Below are 21,572 nucleotides of genomic sequence, written 5' to 3'. Positions count from 1 at the left end.
GCTGGGGGGGGGCGGGGGCGGGGCTTAGTGCCCCGCTTTATAGCAGCCGGGGCCGGGCGGGGAGAGGGACCGAGACAGCCCGGGCCGAGCCGCGGAGCCTGACCCCGCCGCCCCCGCCCCCACCGCCGGCTGCTCCCGGTAGGGACCCCGCCCCCCACATGGGGGGCACCGCGACCTCTAGGGATTTATTGGGGAGGGGGCGGCTCAGGGGAAGAGTGGGGGGTGGAGGGGGTATTGGGGGATGCTGGAAGGAGAGGATGGGGTGTCTGCTGGGGGAGGGGGTGTCTGTGAAGGGGAGGGGTCTCGGGGGGGCTGCTGGGGGAGGGGGTGTCTGTGAAGGGGAGGGGTCTCGGGGGGGCTGCGGGGGGCGGGGGTGTCTGTGAAGGGGAGGGGGTCTCTGGGGGGCTGCTGGGGGAGGGAGTGTCTGTGAAGGGGAGGGGGTCTCTGGGGGGCTGCTGGGGGAGGGGTGTCTGTGAAGGGGAGGGGTATCTGGTGGCTGCTGGGGGAGGGGTGTCTGTGATGGGGGGGGGTCTCTGGGGGGCTGCTGGGGGAGGGGGTGTCTGTGAAGGGGAGGGGTCTCGGGGGGGCTGATGGGGGAGGGGGTGTCTCTGAAGGGGAGGGGGTATCTGGGGGGCTGCTGCTGGGGGAGGGGGGTCTCTGAAGGGGAGGGTCTCTGGGGGGCTGCTGTGGGAGGGGGTGTCTGTGAAGGGAGGTGGTCTCTGGGGGGCTGCTGGGGGAGGGGGTGTCTGTGAAGGGGAGGGGTCTCTGGGGGGCTGCTGGGGGAGGGGAGTCTCTGAAGGGGAGGGGGTCTCTGGGGGGCTGCTGGGGGAGGGGTGTCTCTGAAGGGGAGGGGTCACTGGGGGGCGGCTGGGGGAGGGGTGTCTGTGAAGGGGAGGGGGTCTCTGGGGGGCTGCTGGGGGAGGGGGTGTCTCTGGAGGGGAGGGGTCTCTGGGGGGCTGATGGGGGAGGGGGGTGTCTGTGAAGGGGAGGGGTCTCTGGGGGGGCTGCTGGGGGAGGGGTGTCTGTGAAGGGGAGGGGTCTCTGGGGGGCTGCTGGGGGAGGGGTGTCTGTGAAGGGGAGGGGGTCTCTGGGGGCTGCTGGGGGAGGGGTGTGTCTGTGAAGGGGAGGGGGTCTCTGGGGGGCTGCTGGGGGAGGGGTGTCTGTGAAGGGGAGGGGTCTCTGGGGGGCTGCTGGGGGAGGGGTGTCTGTGAAGGGGAGTGGTACACTGGGTGGAACCTTGGGGAGGGGTTGTCTCTTGAGGGGAGGGGTCTCTGGGGGGCTGCTGGGGGAGGGGTGTCTGTGAAGGGGAGGGGTCTCTGGGGGGCTGCTGGGGGAGGGGTGTCTGTGAAGGGGAGGGGGGTCTCTGGGGGGCTGCTGGGGGAGGGGGTGTCTCTGGAGGGGAGGGGTCTCTGGGGGGCTGCTGGGGGAGGGGTGTCGGTGAAGGGGAGGGGGTCTCTGGGGGGGCTGCTGGGGGAGGGGTGTCTGTGAAGGGGAGGGGGTATCTGGGGGGCTGCTGGGGGAGGGGTGTCTCTGAAGGGGAGGGGGTCTCAGGGGGGCTGCTGGGGGAGGGGTGTCTGTGAAGGGGAGGGGGTCTCTGGGGGGCTGCTGGGGGAGGGGGGTGTCTCTGAAGGGGAGGGGGTCTCTGGGGGGCTGCTGGGGGAGGGGTGTCTCTGAAGGGGAGGGGGGGTCTCTGGGGGGGCTGCTGGGGGAGGGGGTGTCTCTGAAGGGGAGGGGGTCTCTGGGGGGCTGCTGGGGGAGGGGTGTCTCTGAAGGGGAGGGGGGTTTCTGGGGGGGCTGCTGGGGGAGGGGGTGTCTCTGAAGGGGAGGGGGTCGCTGGGGGGCTGCTGGGGGAGGGGGTGTCTGTGAAGGGGAGGGGGGTCTCTGGGGGGCTGCTGGGGGAGGGGGTGTCTGTGAAGGGGAGGGGGTCTCTGGGGGGCTGCTGGGGGAGGGGTGTCTGTGAAGGGGAGGGGGTCTCTGGGGGGCTGCTGGGGGAGGGGGTGTCTGAAGGGGAGGGGTCTCTGGGGGGCTGCTGGGGGAGGGGGTGTATCTGAAGGGGAGGGGGTCTCTGGGGGGCTGCTGGGGGAGGGGGGTATCTGAAGGGGAGGGGTCTCTGGGGTGATCCGGTGGGAGGGGGTGTCACTGAAGGGGAGGTGGTCTCGGGGGGGCTGCTGGGGGAGGGGGTGTCTGTGAAGGGGAGGGGTCTCTGGGGGGCTGCTGGGGGAGGGGAGTCTCTGAAGGGGAGGGGGTCTCTGGGGGGCTGCTGGGGGAGGGGTGTCTCTGAAGGGGAGGGGTCTCTGGGGGGCTGCTGGGGGAGGGGTGTCTGTGAAGGGGAGGGGGTCTCTGGGGGGCTGCTGGGGGAGGGGGTGTCTCTGGAGGGGAGGGGTCTCTGGGGGGCTGCTGGGGGAGGGGTGTCTGTGAAGGGGAGGGGTCTCTCGGGGGGCTGCTGGGGGAGGGGTGTGGGTGAAGGGGAGGGGGTGTCTGGGGGGCGGCTGGGGGTGGGGGTGTCTGTGGAGGGGAGGGGGTCTCTGGGGGGCTGCGGGGGGAGGGGTGTCTGTGAAGGGGAGGGGACTCTTGGGGGCTGCTTGGGGAGGGGTGTCTGTGCAGGGGAGGGGTTCTGGGGGGGGCTGCTGGGGGAGGGGGGGTGTCTCTGGAGGGGAGGGGTCTCTGGGGGGCTGCTGGGGGAGGGGTGTCTGTGAAGGGGAGGGGGGTCTCTGGGGGGCTGCTGGGGGAGGGGTGTCTGTGAAGGGGAGGGGGGAAACTGGGGGGCTGCTGGGGGAGGGGGTGTCTCTGGAGGGGAGGGGTCTCTGGGGGGCTGCTGGGGGAGGGGTGTCTGTGAAGGGGAGGGGTCTCTGGGGGGGCTGCTGGGGGAGGGGTGACTGTGAAGGGGAGGGGGTCTCTGGGGGGCTGCTGGGGGAGGGGTGTCTCTGAAGGGGAGGGGGTCTCTGGGGGGCTGCTGGGGGAGGGGTGTCTGAGAAGGGGAGGGGGTCTCTGGGGGGCTGCTGGGGGGGGGGGTGTATCTGAAGGGGAGGGGGTCTCTGGGGGGCTGCTGGGGGAGGGGTGTCTCTGAAGGGGAGGGGGGTCTCTGGGGGGGCTGCTGGGGGAGGGGGTGTCTCTGAAGGGGAGGGGGTCTCTGGGGGGCTGCTGGGGGAGGGGTGTCTCTGAAGGGGAGGGGGGTTTCTGGGGGGGCTGCTGGGGGAGGGGGTGTCTCTGAAGGGGAGGGGGTCTCTGGGGGGCTGCTGGGGGAGGGGGTGAATGAGAAGGGGAGGGGGTCTCTGGGGGGCGGCTGGGGGAGGGGGTGTCTCTGGAGGGGAGGGGTCTCTGGGGGGCTGCTGGGGGAGGGGTGTCTGTGAAGGGGAGGGGTCTCTGGGGGGGCTGCTGGGGGAGGGGTGTCTGTGAAGGGGAGGGGGTCTCTGGGGGGCTGCTTGGGGCGGGGTGTCTGTGAAGGGGAGGGGTCTCTGGGGGGGCTGCTGGGGGAGGGGTGTCTGTGAAGGGGAGGGGGTCTCTGGGGGGCTGCTTGGGGAGGGGTGTCTCTGGAGGGGAGGGGGTCTCTGGGGGGCTCCTGGGGGTGGGGGGTTTCTGAAGGGGGAGGGGGTCTCTGGGGGGGCTGCTGGGGGAGGGGTGTCTCTGAAGGGGAGGGGGTCTCTGGGGGGGCTGCTGGGGGAGGGGGAGTCTCTGAAGGGGAGGGGGTCTCTGGGGGGCTGCTGGGGGAGGGGGAGTCTCGGAAGGGGCGGGGGGTCTCTGGGGGGGCTGCTGGGGGAGGGGTGTCTCTGAAGGGGGGGGGGGTCTCGGGGGGGGGGCTGGGGGGGGGGAGTCTCTGAAGGGGAGGGGGTCTCTGGGGGGCTGCTGGGGGAGGGGGTGTCTCTGAAGGGGAGGGGGACTCTGGGGGGCTGCTGGGGGAGGGGTGTCTCTGAAGGGGAGGGGGGTCTCTGGGGGGGCTGCTGGGGGAGGGGGTGTCTCTGAAGGGGAGGGGGTCTCTGGGGGGCTGCTGGGGGAGGGGAGTCTCTGAAGGGGAGGGGGGTCTCTGGGGGGGCTGCTGGGGGAGGGGGAGTCTCTGAAGGGGAGGGGTCTCTGGGGGGGCTGCTGGGGGAGGAGGGGTGTCTGTGAAGGGGAGGGGGTCTCTGGGGGGCTGCTGGGGGAGGGGTGTCTCTGAAGGGTAGGGGTGTCTCGGGGGGGCTGCTGGGGGAGGGGTGTCTCTGAAGGGGAGGGGGTCTCTGGGGGGCTGCTGGGGGAGGGGAGTCTCTGAAGGGGAGGGGGGTCTCTGGGGGGGCTGCTGGGGGAGGGGGTGTCTCTGAAGGGGAGGGGGTCTCTGGGGGGCTGCTGTGGGAGGGGGGTCTCCGGCTTTATTAGCACATCCCCACTTCGTGCTAAGACCCCCCCCCCGCAGGCTGCTGCCCCCGGTGATGGGGGGCGTGGGGGGATGCCGCTGGCCCCTCCCCCATCGTTACCATGGAGCCGTCGCCATTACCCGGACACCTGGGTCCCTGAGGATGCGCCCGGCCCCTGGAGGGGGGAGGGGGCGGGCGGGGCCCGATCCTCCCTCGTCCCCCGCTCCCCCGCCCCCCTGCGTCGCTTCCCCCTGGGAACAAAGGCTGGGGGGAGGGGAGATTGTTACCCCCCCACCCCGAGGGGGGGCGCACAAGGCAGGTGCCACGGGGAGGGGCGCAGGGACGGAGCTACCCCCCCGCTGGCCCCCACCTGTCCCCAGGTCCCTGCGCTCTCCATCTGCCTGGCCCCCTATATCTGTGCCCCACTGTTCCCTCCCCCCCTTCATGATGTAGCCCCTTGCTAAGGAACCCCCCCGGGGGCTTTTCTTGGGGGGGGGCTGGCCTTGTCCCGGTCCAATTTCAGCCTCCCCCCCCCCGATTCCTGCTCCATCTAGCTCCTTCTCCCCTGCAGGCAGCCCTCCCCCACCCCACACCCATCCCTCTCCCCTGCCCCACACCCATCCCCCTTCCCTGCAGGCAGCCCTCCCCCACCCCCACCCATCCCCCTTCCCTGCAGGCAGCCCTCCCCCACCCCACACCCATCCCTCTCCCCTGCCCCACACCCATCCCCCTTCCCTGCAGCCTGCCCTCTCCCTTCCCTGCCCCACGCTAGCCGGCCAGCTGGGACCCACGGGGGGCACCCAGGGGACCCTCCAGCTAGACCGATGTGGGGCACGTGGCTGGAGGGGCGGCCATGGGGCAGCTTTGCTCTCGCCCCTCACGTTGCAGCGTTAATGCCCCCCCCCCCGACGGAGGGGACGGAGCGGGGAGCTCACTGGGACCCCCGTCCCTCAGCGGTGTCACGGGGGCAGGCAGGGGGTCCCCATTCGAACCCTGCTTAAGGGCAGAGCTGGGATCTGACCCGGGATCCCGGCGGAGCCCCTGGCCTGGGGGGGACTCTGGAGTGGGGGGAGTCTGGCCCCAGGAACAGTGAATTAAAGGGGAGCCGGAGGGACCCCCCCATCACAGGCGGGTACCCCAATCCCCAGGCACAGCCCCTGGCTCGGGGGTCTGCGCGTTCTCCGCTCTCCCTTGCCTGGCGCCCGCCTCCCCCTGCCGGGCCGTGGGGGTCCCATTCCGGCACCGCCGCCTCGGCCCGAGGGGCGTAGCCAGGGCCCAGGCCTCCGGGCGTGTGAAACAGCCGATGGAAAAACGTCTCCACTTCGGCAAATGACCCCAACCGCGTGGCTACAAAGCGGGTCGGGGGGGGGGCCCCCCAGCTCGGCCCGTAACCGAAGGCGAGAGGCGGGGCCGGCGAAAGGCAGAACCGGCCTGGCCCCGGGGTAGCGACGGCCCCGGGCCCAAGGACGCCTGGGGGGCAACGCGCCCCGAGCCGGACGCCGGTGAAACGCGATGTGGCGCCCCGCGCCCGGCAGCTCCGTCCACCCCCCCTCCCGGATACGCCCTGGCGGGACTGTCTAGCTGGCGGGGGGGGGGGGCTGGCCCCCTCCTCCCCGTGCCTGCCCCCCATCTCCGCCCCCCCCCACTAGATTAACAGGGTCTGTTTTTAGCCGGGTGCTGAGAAGGTGACGCAGACGGAGCTGAGAGATGCCACACGCCGACTCCTCCAAAACCAAACCGGTGGGGGGGGGGGGAGGCAGGGATTGGGGGGGGTCACAGCATCTTCCCAGCCCCCCCAGTGACCCTAAGGGGAAGGCCAGGAGAATAAGGGCACAGATTGGGTACCCCCATTCCTTTGCCATAAGGCCCGTCCAGCCTGGTACCCCTTCCCTCCCCGCCCCCAGTTCAGCCCCACGGGCCTGGCCACCTCTGTATCCCCCACCCCACCCCAGACAAGGCAGCTGCCTCCGCCCCACAGCTGCCCCCCCCCGCGTCAGGCCACCCCCCCCCCGGGTCTGCAGCCGCCCCTGGGCATCTAGGCACAACTGCCCCACGGTGACCGGGGCTCGAACCCGGGGTAGGGCAGGGACCAGCGCCGGGCCCCGGCCACGCCCAGGCAGAACAGAGACGGGTGGGGACGGAGGGAGACAGGGGTGGGGGGCTGGCTGGAGGGGGTGCACCAGAATGGCCGTGGGCCCTGCCCCCCCAAGACTGTGTACGTCCTTAGGGGGCCGGGATGAATATTTCAGGGGGCCAGCGGGTCGGGTTCCCGGGCCAGACGTTTCCATCTCGCATGGCCGCCTCGGGTTCCCATTAATATTAATGACCAGCTCCCGGCGCGGTGAAACCAGAGACCCCCCCCCAACCTGCCCAGGCAGCGTCCGCTCAGGGGAGACGCCTGCTCCAAGTGGGGGGAGCCCAGGGCTGGGCTACCGGGGGCTGTGGGTCGGGAGTGAGGGGCACCCCAGGGCTGGGACAGCAGGGGGAGCTGTGGCTGACGACACCCAGCCTCCCATCACTCTGCACCCCCAGCGTGTCCCCCATCAAACCTCACTTGGACACAAAATTAATCTTCACTTCCTCTCACTGCCTCTCTGCGCCGGGCGAGGGGTCCCTGGGTAACCAGCCGCCTACACCCTGAGACTTACTTTTTGCATCTGCAGACAGCTGGTATCTCCTGCACCGCTAACCTCCTCTCCTGACTCTCCGTGTGGCTTCTCAGACTCCAGCTCCAACTCCGCTCCTAAAGGTACCGGATCAGCCTGAGCTAACTCTCTGCAGGTTTTTTGTCTCCGTCGGTTCCACCGTGCCACCAGCCGGGTTGGGAGTCCCCCATATATAAAGATCCCAGGTGCTACTCCACAGAGGTGGCTGCATCTCAGCGCCGGGCGAGGGGTCCCTGGGTAACCAGCCGCCCTGCCCCAGAGGTGGTCACATCTCCTTTACCCTCCTCTGATACAGCTCTTAACTTTTTCAACTCTCTGGTTCTTTCTATCAGCCGACCGCGGGCTGGTTTATAGCCGTCCAGCGGTTTTAAGCTGGCATCCACACTTCGCTGGGCTTTCCTGAGTAACTCTCATTTTTATTTAATTTCTTTCCCAGCGAACTATCAGCTACGAGCAGACATGCAAACGCTATTTCCTTCACCGGTTTAGCCTTTCTTTTCTTTTTCCCCTGCTTCATTTCTACATCAAATACATCGCTCACAAACTCCCGTGGGTTACAGTGCGTAGAGATCATCCCGCTCTTCCTGAGCTATTCTGAACCTCCTCCATGTTCCCGAACGTCTTTTCTGGCAAAGTTTTCTAAAGCCGGACGGCGGGTAACTCCAACAGACTTCGCTCTCGCCCTTGCTCCACTTACCTTGACCCATAACATGGAACTCATTTGAATTCTAACGCTTCACTAGCTTATGTAATAAACTATCACGAACACTCTGCTGCTTTCCTCTGTAACTGAAGGTGTCCCTCCACTCCACAGAAACAACGGGAAAAAATACCCCAAACTGGTTTTACACCTAGTTCAATAAGTCCCAAATAAGTGATAGACGGGCGAGGGCACGTTTCCTCTCTTCCCTCGATGGCTCGTTGCTGATCGAGAGGTCCTTTCCCTCTGTCGGGACCTGCCAAGCAGCTGGGGAACTGAGGCAGACGGATCAGAGGTGCAGACTGAAGAACGATACAAGTTCTGAGTTATTGTGGCCTCTTGGCGACAATTAATGCATAGGTTTATCGACTCCCCCGCCACCCTAGTGTGGGTCATCGGGCCTGATGCCACTGTGTATATCTTACTGGTACCATTTGTTACAACCTCAACCTCCAACAAAGCCCCTTAAACGCGTGTATCACATTAAATAACAATACTCTACATAATAACACGGTTACTTTATATTCTTACCTTTTACCTTGCAAGATTAAATTCAAACCCTGTAAGTGACAACTTTAAGTCAAAACCACAATACAGAACCAGAAATACTGGGTCTGCTGCCAAGTCGCAGCCCCATGAAATGAGGCTTCTGTGTTTTTAAGAGTAAGACACAATCTCTAACCGTAGATTAACCCTAAAGTTAATCTGTAACTTTAACCTGTTGTCTCAGGTGAGATTCTCAGGCAATTCCTGTCACACTCGAGACTCCTGCCTGGCTCGCCAGCCTGTACCCTGATTTAGGGTGTATTGACAATATTAATCTGGATAATATGGGAACTTAATGTATGCATTTAATTAAATTAATAATATTAAATAATTAATTGACATGATGGTAACAGGATGACGATCAAGTTTGCTTTCTGGGTAAAAAGTCTTAATCTAGATATGCTAACTTTGCCGTAGCTTAACATACAGGATATGGTCTGTAGGTCTCTTGCCTTCCAGCCAAACTTACTTTAATATTAATCTATAAACCTATTACAATAAACCAAATACTTAAACTAGAAGAAAAGCTCTAGCTGTGCAAGCAAGCAGGTTAACAGCCCTGGTGTGTGCGGATGTCCGGGGATGTCCCCTGCCCGCGGCGGTTTCATGCCTTTGCTCTCGCTCCGCAGCCCTGCTAGCCGGGCGGCATGAAGTTGGAGCCGGGGCTGAGCAGCGACCCGCAGCTGCAGTTCGTGGTGGCGACGGAGAAGGAGTTTGAGGAGATCCTGGCCATGTCGAAGGGCATCTACGGGGGCCTGGATTATCTCCCCAGCCGCTACCACGCCTGGATCCGCGAGCCCAACCGCACCGTGGTGCTGGCCAAGAAAAACGGAGTAGTGGTGAGTGAGACGTCGGACCCGGCAGAGGGAAGCACCTGGGGCTGAGTGAGCCGGGTTGGGAGTCCCCCATATATAAAGATCCCAGGTGCTACTCCACAGAGGTGGCTGCATCTCAGCGCCGGGCGAGGGGTCCCTGGGTAACCAGCCGCCCCGCCCCAGAGGTGGCTGCATCTCAGCGCTGGGCGAGGAATCCCCATGTCACCGGCCGCCCCACCCCAGAGGTGGGTGCATCTCAGCGCCGGGCGAGGGGTCCCTGGGTAACCGGCCGCCCCGCCCCAGAGGTGGCTGCATCTCAGCGCCGGGCGAGGGGTCCCCGTGTCACCGGCCGCCCCACCCCAGAGGTGGCTGCATCTCAGCACCGGGCGAGGGGTCCCTGGGTAACTGGGTGCCCCGCCCCAGAGGTGGCTGCATCTCAGCGCCGGGCGATGGGTCCCCGTGTCACCGGCCGCCCCACCCCAGAGGTGGCTGCATCTCAGCACCGGGCGAGGGGTCCCTGGGTAACTGGGTGCCCCGCCCCAGAGGTGGCTGCATTGCACTGCTGGGTGAGGGGTCCCCGCTCTCCACGCAGAGGTGGCTGCATGTGGAGTCTGTATTCCTGCCACCCCCCCTCACCCTGTAGCTCGCAATAAGCCCCCCCCCCCCCGGCTGTCTGCATCCCAGCCCCTCCCCCAGCACTGCCCCTCCCCCTGCCCCATTTCTGAGCTCCCGGCAGGCTCCCCGCTCTGACCTGCTTTGAGCTCCGGCGGGATCGACCCGTGTCCCTGGCTGTTATAGATCCGCATCACGCTGGTGTCAGAGCCAGAGACGGGCGCCTCACCCGTGGACCCCGCTCCCTGCCCCAGGTTCAGGTCTTACCTCCAGCCAGCCCAGCCCCTGAACCGTGAGAAACCGGAGCCGCCGAGCCGGGCCTGGCGTCTGATCCGGGGGCAGGACCCACCTGGCCTTGAGCCCCCGGAAATGGGTGACACAGGAGCGGATGTGCATTTGCACTCAATGCTCGGCCAATGGGGGCCCGGGCTGGGAGCCATGTGACGTTACCTGGGGGTGGGGGGGTGGTTCAGGTTCGGAGCTGTCCGATGGGACCCGAGCAAATGACAAATTCTTGTAATGGCTCCAGGAGTCCACCATATAACCCCCCCCCCCATTGCTACACCACAGAGGTGGCTGCGTCTCAGCGCCAGGTCCCCGGGTAACCAGCCGCCCTGCCCCAGAGGTGGGCGCATCTCAGCGCCAGGCAAGGGGTCCCTGGGTAACTGGCCGCCCCGCCCCAGAGGTGGGCGCATCTCAACGCCAGGCAAGGGGTCCCCGGGTAACCAGCCGCCCTGCCCCAGAGGTGGCTGCATCTCAGCGCCGGGCGAGGGGTCCCTGGGTAACCGGCCGCCCCGCCCCAGAGGTGGCTGCATCTCAGCGCCGGGCGAGGGGTCCCTGGGTAACTGGCCGCCCCGCCCCAGAGGTGGGCGCATCTCAGCGCCGGGCGAGGGGTCCCTGGGTAACCGGCCGCCCCGCCCCAGAGGTGGCTGAATCCTGCGACTGGGGGGAATAGGCTGAAATTCATCCTCTGGTCATATATAGCCTGGTAATGCCTAAAAGCCTGGCCCAGCCCGGTGCACGAGTGAGATCAGGGCTCTGTCAGAAACCGGGCCTGGGAGGGTCAGGCCTAGTGGTTGGAGCAGCAGCAGCAAGGTCGGGAACGAGGGCAGGGCTGGGAGCAGAGCCGGGAGCCAGCCTGGCGCAGGATACAGCCCGTGGGCCTGTTACCACCTGCAGGCAGGAGAGACTCCCAGGGCCCTGTCGTCAGTGAAGCCTTTATATCTGCCCTGGGCATTGCCAGCCCAGCCGCTGGCTGGTGGATTGGCTGGAGCCTAGCGCAGGAATGAGTCATCCCTGCCTGTGGCTTAATCAGGCTGTAATTAAGGGATGACTCATCACCCCCCCAGGCCTCTGTTGTGCAGGTGCCACCCCCCCTCCCTGAGATCAGGGTCCCCTGTCATGCCGGGCTCTGCTCACACCCTCCCGGTGCTCCGTCATGCCGGGCTCTGCTCACACCCTCGTGTTTGTTCTGCAGCCTCTTGTAAAACTAGGCAGATAGTCCCCGGGTGGCTGCACCCCCGGCGAACCCCCCCTGGCTGAGAACCGCTGCGCTAACCATTCAAACGGGGGACCACCGCTCACGGGGACCTTAACGCGCCCTGCGGTCTGGCCGTTTGCGCTGCAGGTGGCTGTGCAGCGGTGAAGCAACGGGCTTCGTTAATCGTGCGTTTTGGGTCAGGGGCTGGCGCCGGGGGCCTCGCCTGGTCTCCGTCTGTTGGGGTTTTGGTCAGGCCGCGCTCGGACGGGCGCCGGAGCTGAGAGAAACGCGCCAAGCCCCTGTTATGCAGAGAAAACGACACACGCACGTGCACACACGCACACCAGCTGTTCTGCGGCTGCTGCATAGTTCCCAGTCCTGGACACAGCTTGAGTTTGTGGCTTGAGTTTGCAGCTTGGGTTCGTAGCTTGTGGCGGTAACTGGCCAGGGAAGCCGGGCACAAGGACGGGCTGGGTCTCTGCTGGGCCGGCACCGATGCCCTTCCATGTTGGCAGCAGGACGTTACCCTCCAAAGTCTCCCATCTCACCCGTCCTTTTTGTAGGCTTCAGTTTGAATCCAGAGTCTCTAGGTCTTGCTGTGTCCCGCTGCCTCTGGGTTTGGTGATCGATCACCCGGCAATTGCAGGCCTGACTTTCAGCCTGGGACCTGGCTTTGATCTTCCTTTTATTGCACCTTTTCTGTTTAGGGTGGTGTAGACGGTCTGGTGTGGGGCTCGGGCCTCTCAGGTGCGGCCGGGAGCCAGGCCGCCTCACTAGGCGAGGCTAAGTACACAGCTCAGTCTCTAAAGTCCAAGCCCTAGGGCAGGGCAGGGCAGCAAACAGTAGTTCACCAGCTCAGACCCTTAGGCAGGGACTGAGCAAACAACCAGTCAGTAAAGCCCAAGCCCTAGGTCAGGGCGGGGCAACCACACAGCCGTTCAAGGGCTCAGACCTTCAGGCAGGGGCTGAGCAAAACAAACAGTTCAGGGGCTCAGGTCCTCAGGCAGGAGCTGAGCAAACACACAACAGGGAAGTCCAGACTTCTATGCCTGAGCGCTGGTGTGAGGGGGAGATGCCACCCGTGAGTGGGGTGGCAGGGGGGACACAGGCCCACCCGCTCCACTGTGTCCCAGCCCAGGGCCCTAGCAGCGGCAGTCAGTCTGCTGCTGTGCCGGTGGGGTCCTGACCGCAACACACCGACATCAGCTCGAACTCTGCGGTAGCCAGACTGGGGTCAGCTACCCCCGGGCTACTTCCCATCTCCCCCTCCATGGGTACCTGCTCATCGCTGGTGTCCTCCGCTGTGTCCCACAGCATGGGCTCCTCGGGGCGCTGGGCGCTGGCTAGGTCGGGCTGCTCCTCAGGACTCAGGTCAGGGGGACGCTCGGCCAGCCCGCCTCGGGGTACCGGGCTCGGGGCGGGCTCGGCCAGCCCGCCTCGGGGTACCGGGCTCGGGGCGGGCTCGTCCAGCCCGCCTCGGGGTACCGGGCTCGGGGCGGGCTCGGCCAGCCCGCCTCGGGGTACCGGGCTCGGGGCGGGCTCGGCCAGCCCGCCTCGGGGTACCGGGCTCGGGGCGGGCTCGGCCAGCCCGCCTCGGGGTACCGGGCTCGGGGCGGGCTCGGCCAGCCCTCCTCGGGGTACCGGGCTCGGGGCGGGCTCGGCCACCCCGCCTCGGGGTACCGGGCTCGGGGCGGGCTCGGCCAGGCCGCCTCGGGGTACCGGGCTCGGGGCGGGCTCGGCCAGTCCTCCTCGGGGTACCGGGCTCGGGGCGGGCTCGGCCAGTCCTCCTCGGGGTACCGGGCTCGGGGCGGGCTCGGCCAGTCCGCCTCGGGGTACCGGGCTCGGGGCGGGCTCGGCCAGTCCGCCTCGGGGTACCGGGCTCGGGGCGGGCTCGGCCAGCCCGCCTCGGGGTACCGGGCTCGGGGCGGGCTCGGTCCAGCAGGAGCTCGGTCAGGAGCGTCTGTCCTCTCCGGCCGCCAGGCAGCAACTGAGCGCTGGGGCCGGGCCTTTATACTTCCTGTCCCGCCCCCTTGACTTCCGGGGGGCGGGGACAGGTGGCAGTGGCTCCGCCCACTGCGGCGGCGGCTGTTCTGGCTCGGCCCTCTCAGGTGCGGCCGGGAGCCAGGCCGCCTCACTACAGGTGGACTCTGCTCACTTTGTTAGGGCTCTTGTCTGCATCTTCAGCCGGTGGGGTTTGAACTCTGTTTCATCAGGACAGGCTGGGGCTGGAGGTTGATTCCATCGTCCATACATGCCTCAGTCACACGTCTAAACGAAACTAACAAGATAAGCAGGGTTTGCAGAAATGAAAGTTGCAGCAAAGTGGAGTGAGGGGTGTAAAATGGAATTTGAATTCCAATCTGGCAAACGGTGAAGAGAAGTTACAATACTGAAACCGGGCAAGTCTCAGGGATTGAAGTCTCGTTAATTCCAGCGACGGGTCCGTTCCCGCCCGGCCGGAGCTAACCCGCCGCCCCCCCTCGTTAATTCCAGCGGCGGTTCTGTTCCCGCCCGGCTGGTGCTAACCCGCCCCCCCCTCGTTAATTCCAGCGGTGGTTCCGTTCCCGCCCGGCCAGTGCTAACCCGCCCCCCCCTTGTTAATTCCAGCGGTGGTTCCGTTCCCGCCCGGCCGGTGCTAACCTGCCCCCCCTCGTTAATTCCAGCGGTGGTTCCGTTCCCGCCCACCCGGTGCTAACCCGCCCCCCCCTCGTTAATTCCAGCGGTGGTTCCGTTCCCGCCCGGCCTGTGCTAACCCGCCCCCCCCTCGTTAATTCCAGCGGTGGTTCCGTTCCCGCCCGGCCAGTGCTAACCCGCCCCCCCCTCGTTAATTCCAGCGGTGGTTCCGTTCCCGCCCGGCCGGTGCTAACCTGCCCCCCTCGTTAATTCCAGCGGTGGTTCCGTTCCCGCCCCCCCGGTGCTAACCCGCCCCCCCCTCGTTAATTCCAGCGGTGGTTCCGTTCCCGCCCGGCCAGTGCTAACCCGCCCCCCCCTCGTTAATTCCAGCGGTGGTTCCGTTCCGCCCTGGCCGGTGCTAACCTGCCCCCCCTCGTTAATTCCAGCGGTGGTTCCGTTCCCGCCCACCCGGTGCTAACCCGCCCCCCCCTCGTTAATTCCAGCGGTGGTTCCGTTCCCGCCCGGCCAGTGCTAACCCGCCCCCCCCTCGTTAATTCCAGCGGTGGTTCCGTTCCCGCCCGGCCGGTGCTAACCTGCCCCCCCTCGTTAATTCCAGCGGTGGTTCCGTTCCCGCCTGCCCGGTGCTAACCCGCCGCCCCCCCTCGTTAATTCCAGCGGTGGTTCCGTTCCCGCCCACCCGGTGCTAACCTGCTCCTCCCTCGTTAATTCCAGCGGTGGTTCCGTGCCCGCCCACCCTGTGCTAACCCGCCCCCCCCTCGTTAATTCCAGCGGTGGTTCCGTTCCCGCCCACCCGGTGCTAACCTGCCCCCCCCTCGTTAATTCCAGCGGTGGTTCTGTTCCTGCCCGGTGCTAACCTGCCCCCCCGTCGTTAATTCCAGCGGTGGTTCCGTTCCCGCCTGGCCGGAGCTAACCCACCGCCCCCCCTCGTTAATTCCAGCGGTGGTTCTGTTCCTGCCCGGTGCTAACCTGCCCCCGCCGTTGTTAATTCCAGCGGTGGTTCCGTTCCCGCCCACCCGGTGCTAACCTGCCCCCCCCTCGTTAATTCCAGCGGTGGTTCTGTTCCTGCCCGGTGCTAACCTGCCCCCCCCTCGTTAATTCCAGCGGTGGTTCTGTTCCTGCCCGGTGCTAACCTGCCCCCCCGTCGTTAATTCCAGCGGTGGTTCCGTTCCCGCCTGGCCGGAGCTAACCCACCGCCCCCCCTCGTTAATTCCAGCGGTGGTTCTGTTCCTGCCCGGTGCTAACCTGCCCCCGCCGTCGTTAATTCCAGCGGTGGTTCCGTTCCCGCCCAGCCGGTGCTAACCCGCTGTTTCCTCCCCAGATCGGGCTGCAGTCGGTCTGCGTGGTGGACGCTGGGGAGACGGCGCTGGTGGAGGGGCTGCGCGTGGCGCCCTGGGAGCGGGGCAAGGGCATGGCCGGCGTCCTGCAGCGGTTCTGCACCGAGCTGGTCAAGGAGCAGCACCCCGGGGTCAAGGTGTCACGGCTGACGCGGGACGACAAGCTGGGCCCCAAGGACTTCAAGAAATACCGGCTGATCACCAAGCAGGTAGACGCAGGAGGAGGGGATATTAAGTGCATTACGGTAGCGCCCTGGGGGAGGAGGGGGGACTGAGATCGGGGCCCCTTTGTCCTGGGCACCACAAACCCCCACACAGCGAGAGACCTGCTGACTAGGTGAAGAACCATCCTCCCCACTGACAGGGAAACTGAGGCCCAGTAGCTTGCCTGAGGTCACATACAGCTGGGAAAAGGTCCCAGGCACAGAACCGAGGGCCCCCGGAACCGGGCACAGAACCCAGGGGTTCTAGAACCGGGCACAGAACCCAGGAGTTCTAGAACCGGGCACAGAACCCAGGGGCCTCAGGCACAGAACCCAGGGGTTCTAGAACCGGGCACAGAACCCAGGGGCCTCAGGCACAGAACCCAGGGGCCTCAGAACCGGGCACAGAACCCAGGGGTTCTAGAACCGGGCAGAGAACCCAGGGGTTCTAGAACTGGGCAGCGAACCCAGGGGTTCTAGAACTGGGCAGAGAACCCAGGGGGGTCTAGAACCGGACACAGAACCCAGGGGCCTCAGGCACAGAACCCAGGGGTTCTAGAACCGGGCACAGAACCCAGGGGCCTCAGGCACAGAACCCAGGAGTCCCAGAACCAGGCAGAGAACCCAATGGGCCTGGCTCTGGGGCTCACCCTTGGAAGCCTGGGGAGGTGATGGGAAAAGGGGGGAGATGGGGCTGGAGACCCCAGCGGGAACACACGGCAGAAGCACTGAGTAGTTCCTCCCAGAGCAGGGGGAGCTGTGGGGGTCCGGCAGCCCCTGTGTGGGGGTGGGATTGGGGGGATCTCTGCTGCCTGGGGCGGGGTTTCTCTGGCTTGGCCTGGCTACTCCCATTCCCTGGACTGGAGTCGGCTGCGCTTGGCGGCTGATGGGTCGGCTCCGGGCTGCCAGGCCTCTCCGCCCAGGGTCAGCCTGCCCATCACCCTGGTATCTGGCTCCCGGGAAGGTCGTGGCTGCTGACCCATTTTCCCTGGCCTCGTGAGCCGCCTGAGCGGTGCCTGGCGGGGGCGGGCGGGGTTAGTTCAATTAGTGGAAATCAGTCGTGTCATGTGATACCGGGGACAAAATGGAGCAGCAGCCACGGAGGGTGTGGGAGGGGGGAGCCAGGACTCCTGGGTTCTTTGCCCGGCTCTGGGAGCAGAGTGGGGTCTGGTGGGTGAGAGCAGGAGGCAGGAATCCTGGGTTCTCTGTCCTAGAGGGGACAGGCCCCTGCCCCATTCCCCGCCCCCCTGAGCCAGCCAGTCCCCGCCCTGGGGCCAGGGGGGAGCTGGCGCTCCCTAGAGGGGACAGGCCCCTGCCCCATTCCCCACCCCCCTGAGCCAGCCAGTCCCCGCCCTGGGGCCGGGGGGGAGCCGGCGCCCCCCAGAGGGGACAGGCCCCTGCCCCATTCCCGCCCCCCTGAGCCAGCCAGTCCCCGCCCTGGGGCCGGGTGGGAGCCGGCACCCCCTATAGGGGATGGGCCCCTGCCCCATTCCCCACCCCCCTGAGCCAGCCAGTCCCCGCCCTGGGTCCGGGTGGGAGCCGGCGCCCCCCAGAGGGGACAGGCCCCTGCCCCATTCCCCGCCCCCCTGAGCCAGCCAATCCCCGCCCTGGGGCCGGGTGGGAGCCGGCACCCCCTATAGGGGATGGGCCCCTGCCCCATTCCCCACCCCCCTGAGCCAGCCAGTCCCCGCCCTGGGTCCGGGTGGGAGCCGGCGCCCCCCAGAGGGGACAGGCCCCTGCCCCATTCCCTGCCCCCCTGAGCCAGCCAGTCCCCGCCCTGGGGCCGGGTGGGAGCCGGCGCCCCCCAGAGGGGACAGGCCCCTGCCCCATTCCCCGCCCCCGGAGCCGGCCCGTGTCCCCAGCAGGGAGGTCCCCGTGGCCCCCAGCCGGCTCACCTGCGTCTCTCCCCCCCAGGGCATCCTGCTGGTGCGGTTCAACGCGGCGGAGCTGCTGGCCCGGCTGGACGCGGCCGTGGCCCAGCTGCGGGCGGGCGGCTTCCAGCCGCTGCCCACGGAGGCGCTGGAGCCGGGCGAGGTGCGGGGCCTGGTGCTGAGCCCGGCCTTCCAGAGCGAGGTCCTGCCCAACCGCACCATCATCCAGGACTGGCAGCCCTACAAGCCCAGCGAGCCCAACCTCGCCCTGCTGCAGCAGAAGCAGCTGCACTGGGTGGTGGATTGCAAGGCCCGGCCCACGGCCGCCTCCCTCTGCACCCAGCCCTTCCCCATCCCGCTGGGCGAGGACTGGGTCTACCTCAACATCGACGCCTTCGGCCGCCACCCCGCCCAGCTCAAGAGCCAGCTGCTGCACCACCTGCGGGCCCGCCTGCCCGCCCTGCGGGGCAACGTCATGTGCCAGCTCTTCCTGGAGCCCGGCCTCTGGGGGGAGCTGGCCGAGTTCTGCCGGGCTGGCCTGCGGCTGGAGCTGGCCAAGGGCTACACCGAGCAGTACCTGCTGGAGGCAGATATCTAGGGAGCTGGGGGGCAGGGGGATGCTCCCGCCCCCCCACTTCCTGGCCCTGCAGAAGCACTTTCTGAGCCTTGTTTCTCATCCCTCCCCAACCCGTTCCTGGCCCCCTAGAGGAACTCTCCTAGGAGACGTGACCCCCCCCCCACCCGCTTGGCAAGCCCTAGCGACGGTCGATAGAGCTGAGCAACGGTCGGCATGGCGATGGAACCTAGTGATGCAACAGAGCCCAGTGATGGTTGATGGAGCCTAGCAACAGTTGACATGGTGCCAGGCCCCAGATGGTTGACATGATGATGGAGCCCAGTCATGGTTGACGGAGCCTAGCAACAGTTGACATGGTGCCAGGGCCCAGATGGTTGACATGATGACAGAGCCCAGTGATGGTTGATGGAACCTAGCAACAGTTGACATGGCAACGGAGCCCAGTGATGGTTGATGTAGCCTAGCAACAGTTAACATGGTGATGGAACCCAGAGATGGTTGGCATCGCAATGGAGCCCAGTGATGGTTGATGGATCTTAGCAACAGTTGACATGGCAATGGAGCCCAGTTATGGTTGATGGAGCCTAGCAACAGTTGACATGGATACAGAGCCTGGTGAGGGTTGGCATGGCGATGGAGCCCACTGATAGTTGATGGACCATAGCAACTCTTGACACGATGACAGAGCCCAGTGATGGTTGATGAAGCCTAGCAACAGTTGACACGGAGATGGAGCCCACTGATTGTTGATGGAGCCTAGCAACAGTTGACACGGTGACAGAGCCCAGTGATGGTTGATGGAGTCTAGCAACAGTTGACACGGTGATGGAGCCCATTGATGGCTGATGGAGCTGAGCAACAGTTGATGTGAGAATGGAGCCTAGTGACGGTTGGCATGGCAACAGATCCCAATGATGGTTGATGGAGCCTAGCAACAGTTAACATGACAACAGTGGTTGACAGACCCTCCCACAGGCTGGTGGATCCCTGAGACGGTCGCCATGCCGACGGAGCCCTAGCAATGGCTGCTGGAAACCCATGTGCAGGGCTCAGCTCTCCCCTCCCCCTAAAAAACCCGCCTGGAAGCCAGGCCTAGAGCCCCCCGCCCCCCCAGTGATGCCTCTAAACTGAGTAACGTGCAATATAGAGTCTCATAAACGGAGATATATTTATAAAGTCGCCTGCAACACGAATCCTCCCCCCTCATCATGCCATTAGAGCCCCCCCCCAGCGCTAGAGCCCATCCCCCCCATCCCGCTGCTGGATCCCCTCCCCGGCACTACACACTAAACCCTCCCCCACCCCCAGCGCATTTCCCCTCCCCCCTGCCCGGGGAGGTCAGGAGCAGGGATCCTGCCTCCCTCCCTCCCTCCCTTGGGGCAGTAACTTGTGGGGTGCCCCTCCCGCCCGCTTTGCCTTTGCTGTCCCAGGCTGGGCTGAGCCCACTGTATTATTAACGCTAGTCTCTGATCCAGGTTAGATCAGCGATTCCCCCCACCCCAACTCCGGGGCTGAACAGAATGGGGGGGGCTGGGGGCCCTGGTTTCTTACCCCCCAAGTTGTGATTCCCTCCCCCCATCCCATGTGGCAATAAACCCCTCTCCCCTCCACCCCTGCCTCGCCTCTCGTTTCTGCCCGGCGCCCGGACGCTCCCCCAGGGGAGGTGGGGCGCCCCCGTGGGGGGTGGGGGGGTCATGCTGCAGAAGGGAGGTGGTGGCCAGGGGCTGCTTTGTCCAGTGTCTGAACCTGGGGTGAAGCCCAAGTGTCACAGCTGCACCCCCCATGTGTCCCATTCCCCAGCGCCCCCTCAACCCAGCCAGTCCCCGCCCTGGGGCCGGGGGGGAGCCGGCGCCCCCCAGAGGGGACAGGCCCCTCCCCCACTCCCTGCCCCCCTGAGCCAGCCAGTCCCCACCCTGGGGCCAGGGGGAGCCGGCGCCCCCCAGAGGGGACAGGCCCCTGCCCCATTGCCCGCCCCCCTGAGCCAGCCAGTCCCCGCCCTGGGGCCGGGGGGGAGCCGGCGCCCCCCAGAGGGGACAGGCCCCTGCCCCATTCCCTGCCCCCCTGAGCCAGCCAGTCCCCGCCCTGGGGCCGGGGGGGAGCCGGCGCCCCCCAGAGGGGACAGGCCCCTGCCCCATTCCCCGCCCCCCTGAGCCAGCCAGTCCCCGCCCTGGGGCCGGGGGGAGCCGGCGCCCCCTAGAGGGGACAGGCCCCTGCCCCATTCCCTGCCCCCCTGAGCCAGCCAGTCCCCGCCCTGGGGCCGGGGGGGGAGCCGGCACCCCCCAGAGGGGACAGGCCCCTGCCCCGTTCCCCTCCCCCCCTGAGCCAGCCAGTCCCCGCCCTGGGGCCGGGGGGGAGCCGGCGCCCTGCAGAGGGGACAGGCCCCTGCCCCATTCCCCGCCCCCCTGAGCCAGCCAGTCCCCACCCTGGGGCCGGGCGGGAGCCGGCGCCCCCCAGAGGGGACAGGCCCCTGCCCCATGTCCCACCCCTCCCTAAGCTGTCTGCTGTAGTTGGGCCTTATCTGCCATGGGGCTCAGATGGGGCGGGGGCCTCACCCAGGGCACCCCTCTCACACCAGCACCAGCTGATTTAACCCCCCAGGATGGGGGCAGGGGTGTGTGTGTGTGTCTGGGGATACGGGGAGAAGGTGTGTGATATTTTTCCCAAGCCACACAGACAAGGGGGCGCTCACTCTGTGCTGTTAAATTAACCCTCAGATTGCCCCTCCCAATGCCACCGAGAGGGAAACTGAGGCACCCGTATGTCCAGAAGTCATGGGCACACGTTGGGGTGTACACACACTCACAGACACTCTCATGCACAACACAGATCACAGACACACGGACACGGACTCCCTCCCACACTTCTGCCACGTCACCACAAGGGGGAACTCGGGTCTGGCTTCTGCGGCTGCCTCCATCCATATCTGGCTCCTTCTGGTTCTTCACTTTTACCACCGCCTCGCTGGGAGCTGGGCTTCAGGAGCTGAGATGCGCCCACCTCTGGGGCAGGACGGCTGCTTACCCAGGGACCCCTCGCCTGGCACTGAGATGCAGCCACCTCTGGGGCGGGGCGGCCGGTGACCCAGGGACCCCTCGCCCGGCGCTGAGATGCAGCCACCTCTGGGGCAGGGTGGCCGGTGACCCAGGGACCCCTCGCCTGGCACTGAGATGCAGCCACCTCTGGGGCGGAGCGGCCAGTTACCTGGGGACCCCTCGCCCGGCGCTGAGATGCGGCCACCCCTGGGGCGGGGCGGCCAGTTACCTGGGGACCCCTCGCCCGGCGCTGAGATGCGGCCACCCCTGGGGCGGGGCGGCCAGTTACCTGGGGACCCCTCGCCCAGCGCTGAGATGTGGCCACCTCTGGGGCGGGGCGGCCAGTTACTCGGGGACCCCTCGCCCGGCACTGAAATGCGGCCACCTCTGGGGCGGGGCGGCCGGTTACCTGGGGACCCCTCGCCCAGCACTGAAATGCAGCCACCTCTGGGGCGGGGCGGTGCTCTAACCACCAGCCCCACTCCCCTCCCAGAGCTTGGGAGAGAACCCCGGAGTCCTGGCTCCCAGCCCCCCTGCTCTGACCCACCAGCCCTCACTCCCCTCCCAGAGCCGGGGAGAGAACCCCGGAGTCCTGGCTCCCAGCCCCCCCTGCTCTAACCCACCAGCCCCCACTCCCCTCCCAGAGCGGGGGAGAGAACCCAGGAGTCCTGGCTCCCAGCCCCCCCTGCTCTAACCCACCAGCCCCCACTCCCCTCCCAGAGCCGGAGAGAGAACCCCGGAGTCCTGGCTCCCAGCCCCCCCTGCTCTAACCCACCA

The 21,572-nt window shown here is 66.6% G+C and overlaps 1 protein-coding gene across 2 annotated transcripts; it reads left to right on the top strand.

The window, feature by feature from the left end:
- Positions 1 to 40: 40 nt before the first annotated feature.
- Positions 41 to 19,362, top strand: NAT16 (N-acetyltransferase 16 (putative)). 2 transcript variants are annotated; one of them, XM_045001530.1, is made up of 5 exons: positions 41 to 138; positions 6,989 to 7,074; positions 8,867 to 9,076; positions 15,097 to 15,321; positions 17,230 to 19,362. In XM_045001530.1, exons 3-5 carry the CDS (start codon positions 8,885 to 8,887, stop codon positions 17,782 to 17,784), a joined length of 972 nt encoding a protein of 323 aa, XP_044857465.1. In that variant the 5' UTR covers positions 41 to 138; positions 6,989 to 7,074; positions 8,867 to 8,884; the 3' UTR covers positions 17,785 to 19,362. The 2 variants fall into 2 exon arrangements, with proteins under 2 accessions (XP_044857465.1, XP_044857467.1); XM_045001532.1 differs by lacking the exons at positions 41 to 138; positions 6,989 to 7,074 and having other exon boundaries at positions 8,610 to 9,076.
- The last annotated feature ends 2,210 nt before the right edge of the window (positions 19,363 to 21,572 follow it).

The sequence above is a fragment of the Mauremys mutica genome, unplaced genomic scaffold, assembly GCF_020497125.1.
Source record: "Mauremys mutica isolate MM-2020 ecotype Southern unplaced genomic scaffold, ASM2049712v1 Super-Scaffold_328, whole genome shotgun sequence".
Lineage (NCBI taxonomy): Eukaryota > Metazoa > Chordata > Testudines > Geoemydidae > Mauremys > Mauremys mutica.
This window is presented reverse-complemented; position numbering and strand designations above follow the sequence as displayed.